We start from the raw sequence: 25272 nt of genomic DNA on the forward strand, positions 1-25272 counted from the left end.
TCTGAAGTCCCAGTCCTGGCCCAGTGGCTTGTTGTAACACCAGAAATGTTTCTGTAGGGGGCGGGGAGCGGCCAGGGAAAGGCAAAGGCAGGGCTGACAGGATTGTTTCTAGGTCATTCCCAACCTTGCTGTTTTAACAGTTTTCTAGGTGGGAGATAATAAGGTCATTAAAGTCAGAGTGTTCATTTACAAATAAAGCCAGAAACCCAAAAATGGCTCTATTACATATATAAATGAGCAGACAAATGGACTCAATTTTTGTTTTTCATGCTCTGTTATATTCTGTATTCGGGCAAAGGAGTAGGCAAATAAGTAGCTGTTGAAAAATAAAAGTGTGTTGTTCATTTAACTTTAAAAGTCGCTGATTGGAATTAATAATCAGCGTTGCATGTAGCACTATATTCACAGAAACACTGATATTACAATGTGTAGAGATAAGAGAAGTATGTTTTTTATCTCTTCATGTAATCTAACTTTAAAAATGCATCTTAATTCACAAATGATGAAGAAAGCAAGCAACATTCAAATGGTTATCTGTGGGCATTTAAATTCTTAGCACAAATGACAAATTCCTGTCTCTTGCCCATCTTCTATCCAAATCTGTTTTTATGGAATGACCTTTGGTACCAACTTATTTTACAATAAAATATTTCTTGCATTTTTATTTTGAATTGAAATGACCTTTTCTGCCAAGTATGGTATTTATAAAAGTTTCTTTGATGAACAGTCTATGAATTTTGTGCAAATAACCCAGGCAGGCTCTCAGCTTAGTGATAACATTTGTATAGGACTTTTATGGCTTTATATGATACATTCACATTCAGTTTATTAAACCCTCACCTGTGAGTACTCCATGGAATTCACATTTTACTGATGAGAGCAATGTAGAGGGAGGGGCCTCAGCATGATTCTGGGTATACAGCAGGCATTCAGCATTTTGTTTTAAAAGGAAGTTAACAAAGAGAACCGAATAGGTTAACTTGTTCATAGTAGCACAGCAAATAGAGTATGATACCAAGAACTGAACTTCTTTTCTCAAAAATTCTGTCATTGTTTCACTGATACCTTTTCAGACTTTTTAAAAAGGTCAAATTAAAAATATTCACTTAATTGAGGTAAAATTCACATAACAGAAAATTAACTACTTTAAAGAATATATTTCAGTGGCATTTAACACATTCACAATGTTTTGCATCCTTCACCCCTATCTAGTGCAAAAATGTTTTCGTTATCCCAGAAGAGACCCCATATCCATTAGGCAGTAACCCCATTCCATTCTCTGCCCAGCTGTTGGCAGCTACCAACCTGCTTCCTGTATCTACACATTTACCTGTTCTAGATATTCTACATAAATGGAATTATACAATATGTCTCTTAGTCTGTTTAGGCTGCTGTAACAGAATATCATAAATTGGCTGGCGTATAAACAACAGAAATTTATTTCTCATATTTCTGGAAGCTGGAAAGTCCAAGATCTAGTCTTGAGTAGATTTAGTGTGTGGCCCATGGGATGGCTTTATTCTCACTATGTCTTTAAAATATTTTATTTATTTATTCATGAGAGACACAGAGCACGCACGAGAGAGGCAGAGACACAGGCAGAGGGAGAAGCAGGCTCCATGCGGGGAGCCCGACATGGGACTCGTGGGACTCAATCCTGAGTCTCCAGGATCACACTCTGGGCTGAAGGCGACACTAAACCACTGAGCCACCTGGGCTGCCCTCACTAGGTCTTCACATGGCAGAAGGGAGCTCTCTGAGAGTTCTCTTATAAGGGCATTAATCACCTCCCAAAGGCTATACGTCCTACTACCATCACTCTGGGAGTTAGGATTTCAACAAATGAATTTGGATGGGGGTGTGAACATTCAATCCATTGCAGTGATTTTTGTGTCTGGCTTCTTTTACTAAGCATGATGTTTTCAAGATAAATCTATGTTGTATCAATACAGATTTTCATGGGTGAATTTTATTCTGTGGTAGGGATAGACCATATTTGGTTTATCCATTCATCAGTTGATGGACACTGAGTTGTTTCCATGTTTTGGCTGTTGTGAAGAGTACTGCTGTGAATGTTTGTATTCAAGTATTTGTTTGAATACTTGTTTTCAGTTCTTTGGGATATAGTTGAATTTTCAGGTTATTGGTGATTCTGTGTTTAACTTTTGAGGAACTACTAGACTATTTTTCATAGCGACTGAACCATTTTACATTCCTACCACAAGACACAGTGCTTAGATTTCCCCACATCCTTGTCAACACTTGTTATTTGAGGTTTTTCTTTTTTACTATGACCATCCTAGTAGATATAAAGTGGTATTTCTTTGTGGTTTTGATTTGCATTTTCCTGATAAAGTATTTCAGATTTTAAAACAGAATTAATCAGAAAGTGAGCTTTGGTAAGACAAAATCAACATCAAAATGAGTGTGCTTCATCTGTCTTCAGGAGATTATTTAGAACTGGCATGAGCTTACCTTTAGGGTACAAGATTCTGGGCTGAAAATAATGAACATGTTGCTTTGGGATTAGAAGAATGTATGTGGATAACAAGACCCCAATTTCCCCTAAACATTTTTTTAAAATACTGCTGAAATCAAGAGGAAAAATATGAAATTCTTCATGTTTTATTTTCATATCACCTGCCAAAAATGCTTCTTTGCATTAAGAGGTTTCTCTATAGAATTTTTTCATGTCTTAATGGTCTGTTCATTTATTTTTGCAGCGTGAGTGAAGACATCCGGCATGGCTCAGGGATCTGGGGACCAAAGAGCAGTGGGGATTGCTGACCCAGAAGAAAGTTCTCCAAATATGATAGTCTACCGCAAAGTAAGGCTCTCATTAAAAGCTGGGGGTGCTGCCTGTGTGTTTGTTGTGTGTAGGGTTGACTGATGGTTGACAGCTTGACAAATGTTTTCTGCCTAAACTGCCTTGACTGATAAATGAATATCATTTTCTTCTCATATCCTCTGATTTTCCAATTCAAAACTCAAGGAACTTAGGTTTGTCATACTTGAAAAATATGATTTGATTTTCTTTAAAGATTTTATTTTTAAGTAATCTCTACACTGAATGTGGGTCTTGAACTTAACAACCCTGAGATCAAGAGGCACATGCTCTATAGAGTGAGCCGGCCAGGCGCCCACCCAAATCTTTAAAGAAGATTTGGTTTTCTTTAAAAAAGCAAAGATTGCCCAAGCAATGCAGAGGGAGATCTATTCTCCTTCAAGGTAAAGGCCTCTGTATAACATAGTTTTTGAACCCTTATTGTACAAGAACTGGTCTAGATACTATGGGAGATACAGAGGTGTGCATGTATTCGCAGTTGGTAGGAGACATAAGATGTACAGAAATAACTGTAATAGTCTAAGTGTTAATTAAAAAAAAAAAGAGGTGCAAATAGAGTGTTACATGAAATCAGAGGAGAGGGTGATTACTTCCAGGCTCAGAGGTCAGGTGTGGACTGGTGGAAAAGTGGTCTTTGAACTCAGTTTTAAAGGATGAGTAGGACTGCTTTATGTGGAAAGCAGAAGGGAAGAACAACATTCCAGGTGGTGAGATGCATTCAGCAGAGGGAAGGAGCTGAAGAAAGTGAACAGCAACCAGAACCAGTGAGCTTGGGGGCATAGGTGGCTTACATGGAGTAATGGAGGTTAGGTTTTGGGAAGAGAGTCTGGATGGAGCCAGATTTTTAGATTGTCAAACCATAGGCAATTTAATCATGAACAATTTTTGTGCCAAGAGTTGTAAAATTAATATCTCTTTGGAATTGTGAGTCTTGCCCCAGGGTGCCAGATGTATGGTTGTGAAGGTAGATTTGAGGCTTGAGGGGGTGCTGTTGATGTTTTTGTCTCTGTGAGAAAGGTAAGGAGGACGTTAATTTAGCAGGAGAAATGCCCCCTCAGAATTGAGTGAGACTGAGCAAAGGGATTAAAGAGTCTGCATTAAAAATGACTTGGAAATGGAATGAATATAGAATTAGGAGCGGAATAAAGAATCAAAGATGACTGCGTTTTGACCTTGGGTTATAGAAAGACATTGCTGCTGTTCATTCAAATGGGGACATTTGGAAGACTGTCTTAAAGGAAGGAAATATGGCACATAGGTTTTATTTGTGCATATGTTGAATTTGAGGTAATTGTGGGACCCAGGAAATTGAACAAAATCCCCTACCCCTGGACAAGCAGAGCAGGACTGATACTTGGACCCAGGCTCGAGCTTGTAAATAAACCCTCGTGTGATTGCATCGGTGTCGGCTCCTTGGTGGTTTCTCAGATTCGCGATCTTGGGCACAACAGTAATAACTGCTTCTTATTAATACAGCTTTTTAAGGCTTCAATGTTTGTGAAAGTTTCGCCTAACTGTATTACATATTAATAAGGAAAATGAGTTTATGGTCATTCATTTCACTAAATATTTGAGTTGTCTGCTGGGTTCTGTGTATTCTGCAAGACTCTGCGTTTGATCTCTGCTAACCACGTGGGCAGGGTTGAACTAGATATATTCCTGGATGATCAATATGGTGAATTTTTCCCTTTTCTTATAAAAATAGAACTCAAACTAATCTTGCTTAGAGTATCAAATTTTTTTAATCCTTTGCTTTGTAAGAGAATGCTTAGATGCATTTCTAATAGAGATGTCTATTAAGTTGTCGTAAAGAAAAAAGAGGTTAACAGGGCTAACCAATTAGTGAGGCATACAGAATAAAAGATGTTTATTCATTATTACCTTCTTAACCCACTCCATGCTGGGAAACCCTGTGCCAAGCTCATAGGAACATGAGCTTTGGAATCAGATGTAGATTTAAATGATTGCAACTCTACCATTTCCTGGTGGTATGACCTTGAGTTCGTTATTAACTTCTGTGAACCTCAAGTTTCTTCATTTTTGGAAAAAAAAAAAAAGGTGGGAGAAAGGATGGTACCTCTTGGGGTCATTGTGAAGATTCATTTAGACAAAGTAAATGAGACATCTCCCATCTTGTTTTGTATGGAGGCGGTCCATAATGAATGCTTCTTTTTCTTTTATCTTTAGGTCATATGAAGACAGTGTCATTTGTAGAGGAAATAAATTATAAAATGTGTAGATGTTGGTGCTGTTAATTGACTAAAGTATGTTTATAGAGTGAGTTGCTTTTTTAAGACTCTGGAAAACAATACAAATATTTTTATATTGTTCAGGAGACTGTAAACCAATGGGTTAGTAAAGGTTAGTAGGAAATGTAAAGGTCATGCAACCCAAACACCTTTCTACTAGAACGTTTGGTATTATGTTGAAAGGAAAACTTCCTTCAGATTTGTGGGAACTCAATTTTTACTTTTTAGGTAGTAGGAGGGGACTCTTTTCTGGTTTAATTTAGATACAAAGTTGTCGATTGCTGTAGTTCTTCAGAGATAGAACTACTAGCCATTTGGTTTCTATATTGGAAATATATCTTGCTTCCTTATGACAAATTTGTATGTGGGGTATGCATGTGTTCATGTTATCTGCTATATTAGTTAATTAATATAAAAGGGATATTGCATCTGTTCAATTTATTAGAAAGAAAGAAGGCATTGCTTAGTATGGGTCTAGGGCCTGGAATCATTTAAACCTGGTTAATTTGACTAAATCATGGTTATGTTCCAACTGTGAGAGATTTACCTAGCTCTCTGCTTGCACTGCTGTAGATCAGCTGTTGGCTACAACCAATACAACCAATATTGCAGGACACTATCCTCAAGGTGTCAGTAAAGATTAAACCTTGAAACCAAGGTCAATTCAAAACATTTACTATATAAGTCCTTTTCCATAGTGATTTTTTCAAGGTTGTAAACTCTAAAACCAAATCTTTTCTTAGAGGTCTACAACAAAAATTTACATTAAAAATTATGCAAATAGTGCTTTCCTTTTTTTTTTTTTTTTTTCCTCTTTGTTGTTTCTTACTCATGTCAGATGTTTTTAGTGTGAAGTTTTTGCTTGGACTGTGTTGTGTTGATTCAGATGCTGACATTTAAAAAGCCAAATCTAGAGAAATGGAGCTTTTGGGTAAACTTCCGAGTAATAAGTGGGATGATTATGTCCATAATGTTGTTGTGACTTTTAAATGCCATTTAGGATGGTAACCTTCTGACATATGAGTAATGATGGGTGGGTTTTGTAAACCTACACTCTCAGAATCCTCTTCATTTTCTTTTCATGTTTTCTGTGTCATTAACTGTGAGAAGTTGTACTTTCCCAAGGCATGATTTATTTATTGAGTGGAACAGACTTTCTAATTTAGTTTTTCATCCTTCACATTCACATTTTGGATTGGCGGTGTGTATGAAAAATGTATTGGTCACATTAAAAATCTATTTAAGAGAAAAAGCTTAATTATTTATTAAGTCACCCAGACCCTTTTTTATATTCCTGGATTCAAAAGCTCCTGGGTCATTGAATTGTCCGATGTAGGGATGATATTTGAACCTGACTGAACATCAGATCACTTAGGGATGTTTTATAAAAATATTGATCCTCAAAGGATCCCCTCTCCAAGATATTTTTGTTTCATTGGGTCTAAATTGGGTCCTGGGGATCTGAGTTTTAAAAAATTTTTTATTAAAATTTTTTTTAAAAAAGATTGTATTTATTTAAGAGAGAGAGAGGGCATGAGCAGGGGTGGGGTGGGGGGAAGAGACAGAAGGAGAGGGAGAAGCAGACTCCTGCTGAGCAGGGAGCCCGACACTGGCCAATCCCAGGACCCTGAGATCATGACTTGAACCACAGGCAGACACTTAACCAACTACCCAGGCACCCGCTGGGAATCTGAGTTTTAAACTCTTCTCAGGAGAATCTGAGTTTGAAATGTACTTATTTAGTATCTTTTACAATATCCAGGTAGAGTACATATGGCAGAGTAAAGGGAAAGTTGATGTTTTGAAGTGGGTTTTTACTTTATTTATAGATCTCTCAGATGTGGAAGGACCAGTTTCCTGTCATAGACTTACAAGTAAGGGATTTTTTTAATTTTTTTAATTTTTTTTATTTTTGTAAGGGATTTTAGTAACAACATCATTTATATGAGCAAACTGAAGTATGGAGAGAGCGTGTAACTTGCATAATGTTACCCAGCAGTTTCCCAGTGAAGCCATGATTGTGTTCAGATAGTCTGACTCCCCCCATCGGTGTCCCTTCCACGACAATGTTATCAACCTCAGACTGCCATTGCCACATAGTTGGGGCTCGACAGACATTGGATGAATTAAATAAATGAAAATACTGTGCAGCAGATCTTTGCTTTCATGCTGATCCTCAGAGATTTGACTTGAGTAAACGTTGAACATTTGTAATGCTAAAGCTTCCTTCTACTTGCTGGTGCTCTTGTTTCTTGGGTAAAGATATTCTAAAATGTTTACTTTCTTTTATAAACTCAGGATTCTTTTGAGTACAAGTAGGTTGCTTCCCGATTTTGTTTAGTTCTCTGAGTGGTGTTAATAACATCTCTTGAAAAATTTCCAACTGGACTGGTAATTTGATTTAGAACTCTGGGCAATTAGATGGTAGTTGGACAGAGAAAATTGTAGCTTAACTTGACCCGGACTTGGGTCATGAGGCAGTACAGTGTGATGGAAGATGCCAAACAGGGAGCAGAGAGCCCTGGATATCTGGCCCCAGCTCCTACTCTCACTGCTTTGGTTCTCTGGATGGGCAACTTCATTTTCCAAGCTCCGTTTCATATTTTGATTTCTTTCTCTCTCCTTTCTTTTCCTCCTCCCTTCCGAACCACAAAATACTTCTTACACAAACAGAATATATTCATTGTCCACATAAAGTAAAAAGAAGCATGATAAGATGAACCCTGTGTACCTAGCAACCCATCAATATAATAAATAAAACACTACTTTGGCTTCATTTCCTTTTCTGTAAAATGAGAGGATTGGACTAAATATTGTAAACATACTTTTCTGCAATGATTTACAAGTTTCATTCTGTAAATTTTTAATCATTTAGAAGTTAATAAACTTTCCTGATGTCAAAACAGTGTTGTGAGACTGTAGGTGTACTTAGGGTCTTTTGAACTTTTTTCAAAAAATATTTTATTTATTTATTCATGAGAGAGAGAGAGAGAATGAGATTGAGAGAGAGAGGCAGAGACACAGGCAGAGGGAGAAGCAGGCTCCATGCGGGGAGCCCGACATGGGACTCGATCCCGGGTCTCCAGGATCAGGCCCTGGGCTGAAGGCAGCGCTAAACCGCTGAGCCACCCGGGCTGCCCATCTTTTGAACTTTTCTGGAAATATTTTAAGCAGTCCTACAAAACCTAAACTGAATTGAGATAAAACCTAATGTAGTTTGGCATCAGAAGAAAAATTGTACTTTAATGATTTAACATTCAACAGTTAAAGTGTTTTCTGGGTGGCGACTTGTTTCTTTGGCTGGCTAGTAACATTTAAAATGTTTGTACAGGTATCATTTGGTGGTACTGATTGTATGTTAGATAGTAGGAACTGTGTTTAAATAGTATCACTGGGTACTGTCAGTAATGCATAGTGTTAGGGATGAATTAGAAGTCTTAGAGAAAGGAGAAAAGGCTAGTGTTATTATATGTCATTGCTGGCTTCCTTCACTTGTTAGTTTCCAGTTTTTTATTCCTTCTCTGCTGGAATTTTGGTCTTGCCTTTGTGTTGCCCTGATACTCCAAGGTCACTTTCCCTAATATTCTAGGACCCTTGCAGTCTTGGGCAGAAGTTACTTTAGGCATATTTCCAAAAAGTAAATGTAGCACTATTTTAGTTACACAGGCAATGGTATGCAGCAAGAAGGTAGGGGGCAGGGGAAATCTAGCCTGGAAGAGACAAGCCTGATGAGCAAGCTGGGAATAGGACATTGTTTTGGAATTCATGGAAGGCAGTTGTAGTGGCCAGCACAACTGAGAGTCAGGGAACCTGTAGATCTTGGTGACCAAGGCACAATGAGGATTAGGAATAATTTAATCAACAAATATGTATCAAGTGTCATTTGTGTGCCAGATGCTAGGAACGCAAGAAGAGGTCTGCCCTGACAAAACCTAATGGGTTAGAGTACCTAGAGAGTTGCAAGAGGCAATTGGTAGAGGTGAGCTGAGGAATGTGGAAGGATGTAGAAGGGTCAGAAGCCCATATCAAGAGAGAGGATAATAATGTCATAGAAGACATCCTGAGGATTTGGCACCTACCTTAATTCGTGAAAGATGACTAGGAATTACCCTGGCAGAGAAGGAAAAAAGATAAGTGCAGGAAGGAGAATGACTACCACATGGAAAGGGACAGAGTGTGATGTGATAAACTGAGTTGGGGGAACGTCAAGTGGCTGTTTTCTTGGAGCTAGGTGTATGTGCTGGAGGTTGAGAAATAAAGTTGGCTGAGGAGATTAGGCCTGGATCATGGAAGACCTTACATATCATGCCCAAGATTTAGGACACCATGCAGTTATCTTCCCTTTGCATCTGCACACTCACATTTGACCCTTCCAGGCCCCAGGAGGTAGACTCACCTGCAGGGCTTTTGGTATCTCTGGCTTTGATTCAGATTTGGTCAGTAGAAGCCTGGAGAGAGAGGGGAAGGAGGAAGTAGAGCAAAGCCAGGGTGTTCCTTCTCGTGGCTCTCTCTCTACAGAGTCTTCCTTCTTTCTTGCCCATGCCCCTTGACTGAAGGTCATTGTTGCTCCCAGGGCAGACTTTTCTCCTCTGCGTCCTGCTACCCTTGTCTTCTCCTCATCTTTTTGTGCATCTGGGTGGCTCCAGTTTGTGTAGTCTTCTATGGCTGTATAGCCAATTACCTCAAAATGTAATGGGATTAATTGGCTTAAGCACATTTATTACATCATAGTTTTCATGAGTCAGTATTCTTAGGTGGGTCCTCTGGGTCATGTCTCTCACAAAGACCACATTAAAGATGTTGGCAGGATTGCAGTTTCATTTGAAGGCTCACCTGGGGAGAGGTCCACCTCAAGCTTCCTCATGTAGTTGTTGGCTGGATTCAGTTCCTCTAGTGCTGTGGGAATGATAGCCTCAGGTCCTCACTACCAGTTGACTGGAGCCACTCTCAGTTTCTTGCCACATGTGTTTCTCCACGGGGTAGCTCCCAACACGGCAGCTTGTTTTATCAGAGTGAGTAAGAAAGAATGGGAGTTTCACTCTTTGATAACCTAATCTTGGACATAACATCCTATATCCTTTCTGTTAGGAGCCGGTGAGTAGGTCCACTGCTAGGTGAGGGGTTTATGCACAAGTCAGAGGTTCCTGAGTGTTCTCTTGTGGTTCTCCTATACTCTGCCACTTCTTTATACTTTATCCTTTTTGAAATAAACCTTTTTTGAATTGTCTTATGTGTGCCATCTGTTTCCTGACAAGTCTCTGACTCATGCAGGTATTAGCCCCAAAGCAAAGGAAAGCCACTGAAACTTTGTTTTTCTTCATAAAGAAAGTCACTACAAAAGAACTTAAAGCTGGGAAGTCATATGGTCAGTGGGGAGAATTCACTTGTGCTGAGAGGGTGTAAGAGAAATGGTAAGATTAGTAGACAGAATGGTTTGGTGATTTTACAGGAATTCAGGTGAGGACAGGATGATATGTTAATGGTAGTGGTAACATAGACGAGGGGATGTATTTGGAAGGTACAACCAACAGGATTTAGTGACCAATAAGATCTAGAGCGAATCTGAGGGGAATGAGGAGGTATCTTTTCACCAGGTTACACCTGGGAAATGTCAGAAGGTCTCCTGGAACCAACAAAATTTTGAACCAAATAACTGTAGAGCAGGATTGCCCGCACCTCCACTCCTTGTGTGTAGAGAAATCAAATGTCATGGAAGGAGTATGTAACTCGGCCACCGTGTCTCTGTATTGATTATGGCTACACCACTAGCTCACTTTGGGCCATGCCCAAGTTGCTTCTCTTTTAAGTCTAGTTCTACAATTTGTGAAGTGAGGAGTTAGCTAGGCTGAGTCATCACTTTCAGCTCTAACATGCTAGGGCTTTCACAATCTAAAATAAAGACATTTACATTTCCTTACCTGTTTATTCTTCTCATAACCGTCTTTTCTTTTAAATTTTCTTTAAAAAGTTAACCTAAGCAAAACTTTAAAAAAGTCATGTAAGTCAGTATGTTTCAAACAAATGCTTTTTGGTCTCTTGAACATTTAGGCCTTCTTTTTCTTTTCTTTTCTCCCAAGGACTAACTTCAGAGAGGTATTCTGGGTAACTAATTTAATTGTTCAATCTGCATTTTAAGATTCCTCTCATTAAGTATTTTGAAGGTTTTTTATTGCCTTAGGAAAAAACTGTTCTGTTTTCCTTTTCCCCTAGGATTGGACTTGCTAGAGGAAAAGCTCCCCATCACATTATCTTGGTTGGCAGGAGACAGGAGTGTGGGCAAGTCCCCGACCAGTGGTATCAGTGTCCACAGATGAAAGGGATGGTATTTTTAGTGTCGAGAATAGCTCAGTGTGGTTTAATATGATGTGTTTCCACGAGTATAGGTTTCTAATTTGGAAAGCCCTTGGTGTGTTCAAGGCTTTGTTTCATTTTTTCCTATTTCCCACTCTTCATTTCATTTCAAAGAGTCTAAGATTTTACATTTTGGCAATTTATTACTCTCATTATTGACACTCCTTTGCAGTATCCCTACACTGTGGATAACTTGAATAGCCGTAGAGTGAAGGCCTCATTCTAAGGATTTGAACAAGAAAAACTAAAAGCCTACAGATATCTGTGAAGGGAAAATACATAAATATTTCAATCATTGCGATATAGGAGCATTATTGTTAAGAAATGTTTGCCAATAGAAATCAAAATGGAAAATGGACAAATCTTTTGACCTGCATTCTCAATTCTAAAAATGTATTATAATAAGGGAATGGAAAAAATATACAAATATGGACATATAGATATAGACACACATTCATAGCAAGAGAATATTCATACCTCTATAGTAAAGAACATCAAAAGATATAAATCAATTGAATATTTGTTGAAAAGGAATTAAATAATCATGGGGGGATAGGATTTATATTTGGGTGACCCCTCAGTTAGGTTACTGAATCCCTGTTCTGGTAGACTTACTAATTTCATTGAAAGGAAGATGGTTATTGACATCCTAGGATGTGGTCCAATCGAATATTCTGTACTTTTAAAACCCTACAAGACTTTGCCATTTTAGTTTTATTTGCTAAATACAATCGATGGTGTAGATTTACAAAAAAATTATTGTTTTCATTGCTTTATTATTTTCTACATCTCTGTGCTTACCTCTTGGATCATTTTTTCTTTTGTCTGGAGAGCTACCTTTAGTATTTTCTTTAGTCAGGTCTGTTGATACAGATTAAGAAAGATAATAGGGATTTATTGGCTATCCACTCTATACCAGACACTGCTGGGTACTGCACATACACTGAAGCATGTAATCACCAGAATGGCTTGTTAGGCAAGTGATGATCACCCTATATTTACATGTAAGAAAACAAGATCAGGGGGATCCCTGGGTGGCTCAGTGGGTTAGCGCCTGCCTTTGGCCCAGGGCGTGATCCTGGAGACCCAGGATCGAGTCCCACATCAGGTTCCCTGCATGGAGCTGCTTCTCCCACTGCCTACGTCTCTGCCCCCCCCCCTCTCTCTCTCTCTCTCTCTGTGTCTCTCATGAATGAATAAATAAAATCTTAAAAAAAAAACAGGATCAGAATAAATAAGTGACTGGTATTGAGATTTGAATCTGGGGTTTCCTTTATTCTAAAGTTTGTAATTTTTTTAAAAGAAATTAAATTATGTAGAAAAAAAGATCTCAAAGTTGTTTGTGGTTAATTATAGGAAGGTTGGTGTCGACAAGGTGGGTTTACAGAGGAGGAAGGAATTTTTGTGTGTGTTTTTTTAAGATTTTATTTATTTATTCATGAGAGACAGAGATGGGGCGGGGGGAGGGGAGAGAGGCAGAGACATAGGCAGAGGGAGGAGAAGCAGGTTCCATGCAGGGAGTCTGATGCGGAACTCGATCCTGGGAGAGCTGGATCATGACCCGAGCCAAAGGCAGATGCTCAACCATTGAGCCATCCAGGCATCCTAGGAGGAAGGAATTTTAAGAGAAATAACTTGAATTGCATGTTTAAGAAAGGGGAGAATTTTGTTCTGTAGGAAGAGCCAAGAAATGATTTTAGGTGATGGGAGTTGTGGAAGCAAAGGTATGGTGATAAGAAAGCATAGATATACTTAGGAGGCAGCGTATTTTAGAACACTAAATCTCGGAGGTGTGCCTGGTGTAATAATAGCCTTATTCTTCATATGGAGAACCTGAAGCAAGAAAACATTAAACATTTTTAGTTCTGAAACTCACATGGTAAAATATTGGTAAAGCTTCTGCCAACTGCTTTTCTTTCTTTCCTTCTAAAAATTCATTGTTTTCTATTTTAAAACTAATAATTCATTTTTAAAAGAATATACAAACTGTAGGAAAAAATATCTCACATACTCCTATCATGCAGATATGACCACAGTTAACATTTTGGCCTATTTTCTTCCAGGCTTTTATATAAGTAGTATATATATATATTATATTAGCACATATATAATATATAATATTCAGGGCTACCCTGACTAGCCAAAACAATCTTGAAAAAGGAGAACAAACCTGGAGGTATCACAATCCCAGATTTCAAGATATACTATAAAGCTGTAGTAATCAAAACATTATGGTACTAGCTCAAAAATAGACACATAGATAAATAAACAGAACGAAGAACCCAGAAATAAACCCACAATTATATGGCCAATTAATCTATGACAAAGGAGGCAAGAATATACAATGGGGAAGATGGTCTCTTCAGTGGTGCTGGGAAAACTGGACAGCTACATGCAAAGGAATGAAACTGGACCATTTTCTTCCATCTTATACAAAAATAAACTCAACATGGATTAAAGACCTAAATGTGATACCTGAAACCATAAAACTCCTGGAAGAAACATAGTAATTTCTTTGACAATTGTAGAAATATTTTTCTAGATGTGTCTCCTCAGGCAAGGAAAACAAAAGCAAAATTAAACTATTGGGGCTATATCCAAATAAAAAGTTTTTGTGCAGTGAAGGAAACTATCAACAAAACAAAAAGGCAGCTGACTGAATAGGAGAAGATATTTGCAAATATATTTGTTAAGGGTTTGTTATCCGAAATAGATGTAGAAGTCATACAACACAACAAAAAGCCTCCAAATAGTCTGATAATGGGCAGTGAAACTGAATAGACATTTTCCAAAGATATGCAGATGGCCAGCAGACACATGAAAGATGATTAACTTCCCTGATCACCGGGACACCTGGGTGGCTTGGTGGTTGGGCTGCTGCCTTCGGCTCAGGTTGTGATCCCAGGGTCTGGGATCGAGTTCCGCATCGGGTTCCCTGCATACAACCTGCTTCTCTGCCTGTGTCTCTGCCTCTCTCTCTGTGTCTCTCATGAATAAATAAAATCTTTTTTTAAATAAATAAAATCTTAAAAAAAAAAACCTTCCCTGATCACTAATCATCAGGAAAATGCAAATTAAAACCACAATGAGGTATCACTTTATACCTCATAGAATGGCTAGATTCATAACCAAGAAATAACAAGTGTTGACAAGGATGTGGAGAAGAAGGAACTCTTATGCACTATTGGTAGGAATGCAAATTTGTGCAGCTACTGTGGAAAACAGTATGGAGGTTCCTCAAAAAATTAAAAATAGAACGACCATATGATCCAGTAATTGCTGTACTGGGTATTTACCCAAAGAAAATTAAAACAGTAGTTTGAAAAGATATATGCATCCCTATGTTTATTGCAGCATTATTTGAAATAGCCAAGATATGGAAGCAATCCAAGTGTCTGTCCATGGGTGAATGGATAAAGGAGGAGTGATATATATATATATATATATATATATATATATATATCTCATATCATATATACATATATGATATTACTCAGGCAATTAAAAGGATAAAATCTTGCTATGTGCAACAACATGGATGGATGTAGAGGGTATAATGCTAAGGAAATAAGTCAGGAAAATGCCATATGATTTCACTAATATATGGAATTTAAGAAACAAAAAAAAAAACCGCAAATAGACAAAAGACTTTAAAAAATTTAAAATAAATTAGCATAGTGTATTACTAGTTTCAGAGGTAGAGTTTAGTGATTTATCAGTTGCATATCACACCCAGTGCTCATTACATCAAGTGCCCTCCTTAATGCCCATCACCCAGTTACCCCATCTCCCCACCCCCATCCCTCCAGCAACCCTGTTTGCTTCCTATAGTTAAGAGTCTCTTATGGTTGTTTCTCCCTCTCTGATTTCATCTTATTTTATTTCCCCTCCCTTCCTCTATGTTCATCGGTTTTGGTTCTTAAATTCCACATATGAGTGAAATCATATGATATTTGTCCTTTTCTGACTGATTTCATTCCACATAATACCTTCTAGTTCCATCCATGTCATTGCAAATGGTAAAATTTCATTTTTTTGATGGCTGGGTTATATTCCATTGTATATAAATACCACATCTTTTTATCCACTTATCTGTTGATGGATATCTGGGCTCTTTCCATATTTTGGCTATTCTCAACATTGCTGCTATAAACATCAGGGTGCATATGCCCCTTTGAATCGCGATTTAAAAAACTCAACAACAGGGGTGCCTGCGTGGCTCAGTCAGTTAAGCAGCTGCCTTCAGCTCAGGTCACTATCCCATAGTCCTAGAATGGAGCTCCACGATAGGCTCTCTGGTCAGTGCGAAGTCGGCTTTGTGTTCTATCTCTCAAATAAATAAAAATCTTAAAAACAAACAAACAAACAAACAAACAAACAAAAAACAACCGACTCTTAAATACAGAGAACAAATTGGGAGTTATCAGAGGGGAGGCAGAGGGATGGGTACAATAGATAAAGGAGATTAAGAGTACATTTATTGAGCACTGAGAAATGTATAGAATTGTTGAATAACTATATTGTATGCCTGAAACAAATATAATACATGTTAATTATACTTCAATTAAAAAATTAAAAATTAAAAAAGTATATATTAGCCTCGTGGGTAATCATAGCATATATACTATTGTATGTTCTCCTTCCATATCCTAAGTATTTATCTGTGCCACAATATACCATCATAATCATAAGTTTTGAAGATTGTATTATATTCCAAGTAGATAACGTGCTGTAATTATTCAGTTCTTTGTTATTATTAGCAAAATTTGGAATTTCTAGGTCAGAGGGCATGACTTGTGTCATGACTCCTGATACATATTGTTTTCCAGAAGGTCAGTGTTAGTGTCTACATATATAGGTTGGCCTTCCCTGGGTTGCTGTCAGTGTTCATTGAATGTCAGAAAGAGGGTGAAGGGATCTCTAATAATTAGGGCTGGAGTATGTTTTCCTCTCTTACCTTGAAACCAGATCCCTCCTAAAGTCTGACTGGCTTTGCAGCACCACCCTTATCTGGAGAGCCTCAATGCCTGGGTATTGAGAAATTTTCAACTTGGAACCTTTCCAAGCCTCTTGCTATTTTATTCTCTATTTGTTTTTCTTAAAGCAACTAACTAAATAAGAATAACATTTCAACCTCTTTCTACTCCCCACCCCCTGCATTTTTCTTGCCCGCACCACCTCTGCCTCCAGTTTAACCAGGGGGTTGCTTCTTATATTTTAAAGCTAAATACAAAAGCACAGTTCTGAGATGCAGCCAAGTTCTGCAGCCAAGTTTGAAGAATAAAACTTTAAAACAGCTCTTCTGTCACACACTTGCGAGGGGAGGCAGGCTTTGCTATAAATAAGGCACATTCCATTTCTATCTCATCCTTTGCAGCCCTCTTGGATAATGCTTTTTGTATATGACTGCAGTGTTCTCTTGCTGCCCACTCACCCTTTCAACCTTCCCTTTTATATCGCATTTTATCTAAGTGTTCAGTAGTTCTGGAGTTTAGAGACCCTGCTTGAGAGAGGAGTAGAAGTTTCCTTTCATTCTTCAGGGTTAAGTGTACTGAGATAAAGTGGCTGACTTGTAAGAAACTACATTTTATCCGGGACATTTTTAGCAACTGCTGTATTAGTCTCCTATGGCTGCTGAAACAAATTACCATGAGATTAGGGGCTTAAAACAAAACAGATTTATTCTCTTATGTCCTGGAGGTCAGAAGTCTAAAATGATTTGGCAGGGCTGTATTCCTTCTGGAGGTTCTAGAGGAAAACCCATTTCCTTCCTTTTTTCTAAAGGCTGCCCACATTTCTCGGTTCTTGACCCTGCATCCCTCGGACCTCCTTTGGCCACCGTGTCTCCTTCTCTGACTCTGCCCCTCTTACATCCATCCCTCTTTTGGGAACCCATGATTACATGGAGCCCACCCAGATAATCCTGGGTAGCTGTCCCATTTCGAAATCCTTAACTTACTCACACTTGCAAAGCCCCTTTTGCTGTGTGCGCCAGTATATTCCAAGGATTTGGGAGTTAGGATGCAAGTATCTTGAGGGGGAGGAGGGCATTATTCTGCCTACTACACTATCTTAGGGAAGGAAAAATAATTTTGGAATTTTATCTGTTTTTCATAGCTACAGAGAGGATGTGCTGAAGGATTGGTTTTCCTTTCAGTATTTGGGATGGTAGATGTATGACAACCTAAATTAAGCCGAGGCTATCTGTTAGTATTTGCTAAGGTCCATATGAAGACAGGAAAGAAAAGCCTTTCAGTGACTGGCCACAAGGAAGGGGATGGGTGTCTTAGTTAAAGGCCTTCCTTCCCTCCTTACTGGGTGCTTATTTTAGGCTCTTCATAGGTCACTGAGGGGAAATGACCAAGCAGGTGCAGTTTTGTTTTGTTTTGTTTTTTAAAGTAGGCTGCATGCCCAACGTGGAGCCTAATGTGTGGTTTGAACTCATGACTGTGAGATCAAGATGGGAGATTGAGATCAAGAGTCGGATGCTCAACCAACTGAGCCTCCCAGGTGCCCCCCAAGCAGATGCATTCTAAATAAATGAAGGGAAACCTCCTTTACTATAGCCTCCTACAGTGTGATTTTCTTATGGCACTGTTCATCTCTAGTTATTTTATGTTTTGGAATACATAAAAACTGTGATACTGAATAGTACAGTTAATAAACACTTTCCTGGTAGTTAGCCAGAGAGTACAGTAGAAGGAAATGACCTTACGTTCTTTTCTCAAGCAGTAAGAGAGCACTGGCAAAATGCAGCCCCATTAACCTGAAGGCATGTACCAGTCTGCTTGTTGACTCCTGAGGCCTCTCTTTTCGCCATTATTCATGTTCTGGTGAGTCATGATACATAATGGCAGACAAAAGGTACACAGGTGATAGTGTTGGCCATAAAACCATCAAGCAACAGGGTTTCCTGGATGTTAAAATGACTCAAGGCAGATGAGTCCCTCCAAGGAGCTAGTCAAGGAAACAGATGATAAAGCCTAATTATCAGCAAGGGCATGGAATGGGCTTTTTCTTCCTAAAAGAAATGAGTACTATCACTAACTTCACTGCCTTCTGGGGAAGGAGAGGTCACTAGTTGAAAACAAAATTTACTGTGGCTGATGACATGTTACAATTTTAGGGCAGAGTTCAGCAAACTACATGCCCTTGGACCTAACTCATCCTCATATCAGTTCTTATATAGCACTTTAGCTAAGAATGGTTTTTACATTTTGAAATGGTTGGAAAAAAATAAAAAAAGAAGCAGTATTTCATGATGTGTGAAAATTATGCAAAATTCAGATTTCAGTGTTCATAAATCACATTTTACAGAAACATAGCTGTGCTATTCATTTATTAGTTGTCCATGGTGACCATGGACGAGTTGAGTGGTTGTGGTAGATGTTGACTGCATGACTGGCAAAGCGTAGGATATTTTACTAACTGACCTTTTACAGAGAAGTTTGCAGCCTCAGCTTTAGAGGACATGGAGGAGACTGAGAAAGCCTCTACAAATGTCCTTGTTGGGACGATATTTCCATAGGAACCAAGACCCCGTGATTCTGCACAGTGGGAACTCATTTCTAGGAAACTATGGGGGATCTAGCTGGAGAATGGGTATACAAGATAATCTGGAAATCACATATATTCATATGATGCTATAAATAATACATAGATCCTGCCATTCACTCTTTGAGTAGTGTGTCTCCTTCACTAAGGGGTCATGGAGTTTATTCCAATACTTTACTGAAGAGATTTTATTTGGTTGGTTGTTTGTTTTTTTAAATGAAGAAGAGCATATTGAGCTGCTGGAAGTGTTGGGCTGTGTGTTCTGAAATATCCCAGTAGGATAAGCGCCAGCTACCTACGTTTCAGATGCAATGTCCAAATGGCTCTCATTTCTCCAGGACCCACTTTGTCCAGGCATTGGGCCACTGCTTTGGCACATGATGGCTCACACTGACAGCACCTCTGCAAGATCATTGGTGCTGTTCCCACTCTGCCTGGGAGGAAAGGGGCTCTCAGTGGGAAAGCCTATGCCTGAGGTCCTGCTTTAAGTGTGAGGCCACTTCTTCACAGCCCTTGCTCTTTTCACAAGACCTGGAAAGAGCAGGCCAGCCACTTGGGGCACCGCTTAGTTCTGGTCTTTTCTTTGTGATAGCAGGGCTAAAAGAAGCTCATGAGCCAAATGCTCTAATCACTGAGTTATAGTACTCAGGGATAGCATTAATTTCCATCACTTTGGTGGGTGCGATATCTTGACTATAGGGACTAGTGCTGCAACAAACAAGGTGCAGGGATCTTTCTGAGATACTGACTTTGTTTCCTTCGGCTATATACCTAGAAGTGTGGGATTGCTGGGTCATATATACGGGAATCCTGTTTTAATTTTCTGAAGCTTCATACTGTTTTCCACAGTGGCTGTACCAACTTACATTGCCACTAGCAGTGAATAACAATTCCCTTTTCTTCTCATCCTCACCAACACTTGTTATTTCTTGTCTTTTTGATAAAACACATTCTAACAGGTGTGAGGTGACATCTCATTGTATCCTTGATGTACATTCACAATAGCCAAGATATGGAAACAACCTAACTATTTGTCAGTGGATGGATGGATAAAGAAAATTTGGTATGTATATACAGTGGAATATGATTCAGGCATAAAAAAGAAGAAAACCTTATTATTTTAGAAGACACGGATGAGTCTGGAGGACATTATGCTAAGTGAAATAAGCCTGGCAGAGAAAGACAGATACTGTATGATTTCACATTTCACTTATATATGGAATATAAAAAAAGATTAAAAATAAAAATGAACTCATAGAACCAGAGAGTAGATGGTGGTTGCCAGGAGCTAGGGAGGGGAGGAAACAGGGAGATGTTGGTCCAAGGGTGCAAGCATTCTGTTATAAGATGAATACATTCTGAGAATCTAATGTATGGTGACTACAGTCAATAATACTGTATTGTGTGATTGAAATTTGCTAAAAGAGCACATCTTAAGTGTTCTCACCACACACACACACACAAAGGTAACTATGTGAGGTGATGGATGTGTTAATTAACTTTGTTGTAGCAAACATTTCACAATGTATATCAAATCATGACAGTGCATTTTATATAGGTACAATTTTGTTTGTTAATTATACCTAATAAAAATATTACCTTCCATTTTATAGTTCCTTTCAGCAGTCCATAGCCTTCATATTATGTTTGTGAAAGTCCTGAGATAGTTTATCTAAACTTAATAAATGAGGAAACTGAGGCTTTTGTGAAGTCAACCAGCCATTAGTAGCGGAGACAGACTTTCTGACCTTGGGATCTGGTGTCCTGCACACTACTTCTCATAGCTGCTCTGGGCAGGGCCAGGCCTTCAGTCATATAGCCATGTCACTTACACCAATCTTAGCAGAGGTCTGTGCTACAGTCTAGGCATCTGGTACTTGGGTTCATCCTGGTGGTGGTCACCAACTGATCTCCAAAGACCAATTTTACATCCTAGGTATTTTTTGGCATTACTCTAAAATTGTGACTCTGTTGAGCATGGTGTACTGCTCAGTCTCTTTCTTTTCCTCATCACCCCACTATTGCTTGTGTTACAGCCCCAAACCAGCCAAAGCAAACCAAACCAATAATGGATTCCCATTCCCATTCCTCTTACCACATGGCTTCAAATGAGGAAAGGTATAATGCATGTATTCTGTTCAGAAAAAGGCTGAAAAATTGTGGGAAAACACACTTTCAAAGAATGTTTGTGTTCTTTGGGACATAGGAATATAGCATTCATCACAACTGCTGCTTACAGCTGCACAAGTTATTAAAAGAGTTCATTTTCAGCAAATTTTAAATAGTGGAGATGGTTCTTGAGCGCATTTAACAAGCACTCTGTCCTGGTTTTGCCCCAATCCCTGCATGTTCCTTCTCAGTCTTCATCCCTCGAGTGGCCCCCTCTGTTCACCTTGTAACGCCTTGGCCCCCTTCCTTCTCTTCTGTATGCTGTCTAGGGGCAACGTCATGTTGTGCATACACTGGTTTGGGGATTCCTCCAAATGCTATCTCCTCTCCAAACTCCAAATGCCTATACCCAGCTGTCTAAAGGACATGTCTGAATCTTCCTTACTTATTACAGATTCAGTAGATAGAACATAACTGAAAGCGTTTTCCCTCTGGAACTCAGTGGTTGGTGTGTCACATTCATCCAGTTAGCATCTTGACTAAAAATCTGAGCATGATTCTCCTTTATGGGACTCACCACTCCACCCTCTTTGCTATGTAAATATTTTTATTTTTGTGTGTGACACCTTTTGTGTTTGGCTCCCTATGATACTGTAAATGCTTGGCATCAGGTAGGCAATAAATAAATGTTTGGTGGACAGTGCTATTGATAAGCATTCCTGAAACGTATCCTGTTATCGTTCCCAGATCGTTACCATGTGACTTCTCCTTATACTGGCTTGATTGTGTAACTCAAACTTTGGTGCAAAGATTCGTAGCATCTCTCTGAGCTTTGCAAACTTATTTATCTTAGAAATTATTGGGCTTGGCAGCCATCCACATCGTGTAACAACTCTGCTGTCACATTTCTCTCCTTGCTTGCTTTGCTCTCTCCCCACTTTTCACATTCCTATCTGTGCGAGAGAATGAGAAGAAATGAAGAATACAAACCCATATTTCTCTCACCAATTAAAAATATCTTTCCATCTTGTTTTACTATTAAATCAGTTCCTTGTCCTCTTTCTATATCACAATTAAAACAACTTCTTTCCTATTTGGTGTCTTTAACATTTTTTATGGCAGAAATGATTCATGTTTATTATACAAAATTAGAAATTCTATACAAACACAAAGAAGGAAATAAAATGCATAATCCTCCTCGCTCGGAGAGCTATAGTCAACTTTTATTTTTAATTTTTTTAAGTTTTATTTATTTATTCGAGAGAGAGAGAGGCAGAGATGCAGGCAGAGGTAGAAGCAGGCTCCATGCAAGGACCCTGATGTGGGACTCGATCCTGGGACCCCAGGATCAAGTCCTGGGTCGAAGGCAGGTGCTAAACTGCTGAGCCACCCAGGATCCCCTATAGTCAACTTTTAATATCATACTACTTCCATACTTTTTTCCCTATACACTTATTTCAACAAAAATGTAGACTTCTTGTATTTGCTGTTGGAAAGCTTCTTTTCACTGAATAGATTGAGAACATATTCCCATGAAAGCAAACATTCCTCTAGATCAGGTGTCAACAAACTTTCTCCGTAAAGGGCCACATAGAAAATATTTGAGGCTATGTGGGACATACAGTTTCTGTTTCAACTACTTTACTCTGCTGTTGTAGTACAATATGTAAATGATTGAGTATGGCTATGTTCCAATAAAACTTTATTTTTTTATTTTTATTTTTTTTAAGATTTTATTTATTTATTCATGAGAGACACACAGAGAGAGAGAGGTAGAGACACAGGCAGAGGGAGAAGCAGGCTCCACCCAGGGAGCCCGACGTGGGACTCCATCCTAGGACTTCAGGATCAGGCCCTGGGCTGAAGGTGGCGCTAAACCGCTGAGCCACCCGGCTGCCCCCAATAAAGCTTTATTTTCAAAAATAGCCAGTTGGCAAAATTTGGCTCATAGCTGGGCCATGGTTTGCTTATGCTTGCTCTAGAATACCATTTTTAAGGGCTAAACAGTGTGCTGCTCATCAATGTATCATGATTTACTTAACCAATCAGAATAATAGCTAATGTTCTTTGAGGCCTTACAAACTCTTTGAAGAGTTTGTTCTATCTCCTTTTTCACTCTTCCTGCCCACAACTCTGTGAAATATAGGTATCATTTTTTCCTGTTTAACAGATGAGGAAACTTAAAGAACAAGTAGGTTATTTGCCTAAGGCTAAATGAGTATCAAGTAGAAAAGACAAAATTTAATTTGATATTTAGAAGCCATGCTTTTAACTATTCATTATATTTTTATGCACATCGGTGGTTATTTCCTGGAGACAAATCTCTAGAATTAGAATTACAAGTGCATCTTATGGCTTTTGATCTGTGTTTCCAGGTTGATAAGTATGCCAAGTCCTATTTCCTGGGTGATCTAAACCTTAGTGATAATACTTCATTGTTTCAAATCACATTAGAAATTATAAATTTAAAAAATTATAAGTGCAGTGATAGACATTTATGCATATTTCTCATCTGTATTTCCTCTTAGGTGAATTTCTCATTAATGTCCTCTTATTATTCTATAAGAGTTGTTTTTTCTATTGATTTATTGGAGCCTTATATATGGAACTCCTCTGGTGTTTTAGTTGATAGCACATGGCTTGTTATAAAAAGGGTCTGTTTACTTTAAAGAGCTATTGTCTTTACAGTTAAAGAGAATTAAACAGAAAATTATTTGGTTTTAGCATAATAACACTAATTAGACTTCTGGAATTAAACAAATAAATAATAATAATGATAAAAAAAAGCAAAACCCTATAAGGTAAGAGAGAACTTACTGCTGCTGAGGAACTTGTCCCTTTAGTTCACATCTTTTAAGTCACTAGGATTTGGGTTCTTTAATTGGAACTACTGCTTTGCTGTGGCTATGGCAACATATCTTAGCTGCCATGAACAGCATACACCTTGACAAAATATTTTTTAGAGAGTGGGTTTTAGATGGAATTCATTATCCAGTGTATTCATGGAGAGTCTAGATGAATTAATGGGTGGTAGACCAATAATTGTATAATCATAACAGTAATAAAAATAGTGAAATTAACAGTTACTGTCTACTGATCACTTACTGTATCCCAGGCACAATGCTAAATGCTTTATATTTATTTTGATCTTAACTGTAATTCTAGATCATAGATATTGTTATTACCCCTGTTTTATACATGAAGAAACAGACCAAAATCCTAGGTGCCCTGGACTCTACAGCTCCTAAATAGGAGTGGAGCTTGACTTTGACCCTGATGCTCTACTGTCTGAGACTTACAAATGTATTACAGAAAGATGTTAGGGTATTTGCTTACTTGTATGCACGAGTATGGCATATATCTTGATTGTCAAATGTTGAGTCAGTACTACTAGACTCTAATAACACTAGGATCAGTGGGCCATGAATCTGACCCAGGATTCAGAACCCCTGCTCTTATAAAGATGAGAGTTAGGATGATTTATGAGATTCAAAGAGCCCAAACCCAAAGGGTAGCTGCCCTAACATATTCTATCTTGGGTTTCTCTTGAGGACCATCAAATTGGAAGAGGATTTATATAATGTGGAAAGGTAGAGTTCTAAGACATCTTAGGCAGTAGAATAGAACACACACACACACAGGGACATAATCATTTGAGAATGTGCATATTATGAAATATTTGCCATGATAAAGGTAATGAGCACATTTGTCACCTTACATAGTTACTTTTTTGTGTGATAAGAATGCTTAAAATCTACCCTTTCAGCAAATTTTATATTCACAACACAGTATAATTAACTATAGTCACCATGCTATACAGTAGATCCTCAGAACTTATTCATCTTATAACCAAAAGTTTGTACCTTTAACCAATATCTCCTCATTTTCCCCCACTTCCCAACCCCTGTCAGCCACTCTGGTTCTGAGTTCAACTTTAAAAAAAAAATTTCAAAAAATAAATAAATAAATAAAATAAAAAATAAAAAAAAATTTCACATGTAAAGTGATATCGTACAGTATTTGTCTTTCTCTGTCTGGCTTATTTCACTTAACATAATGTCCTCCACATTCATCCATGTTGTCAGTTTCTTCTTATTATAGCTGAATAATATCCTGGGGTGTGTGTGTGTGTGTGTGTGTGTGTATGTATATCATATTTTCTTT

At 38.3% G+C, this 25272-nt stretch overlaps 1 protein-coding gene across 13 annotated transcripts in view; it reads left to right on the forward strand.

Moving 5' to 3' along the window:
* The window catches only part of RGS6 (regulator of G protein signaling 6), a 579647-nt gene that overhangs the window by 21994 nt on the left and 532381 nt on the right, over nt 1-25272 (forward strand). For all 13 annotated transcript variants that reach the window (XM_038545148.1, XM_038545144.1, XM_038545146.1 and 10 more), the window contains one exon: nt 2724-2827. In XM_038545148.1, coding sequence (XP_038401076.1) covers nt 2744-2827 — 84 coding nt within the window. In that variant the 5' untranslated portion in view covers nt 2724-2743. The remainder of the gene's footprint in view (nt 1-2723; nt 2828-25272) is intronic.

Source organism: Canis lupus, chromosome 8 (assembly GCF_011100685.1).
Source record: "Canis lupus familiaris isolate Mischka breed German Shepherd chromosome 8, alternate assembly UU_Cfam_GSD_1.0, whole genome shotgun sequence".
NCBI classification, from domain to species: Eukaryota; Metazoa; Chordata; class Mammalia; order Carnivora; family Canidae; genus Canis; species Canis lupus.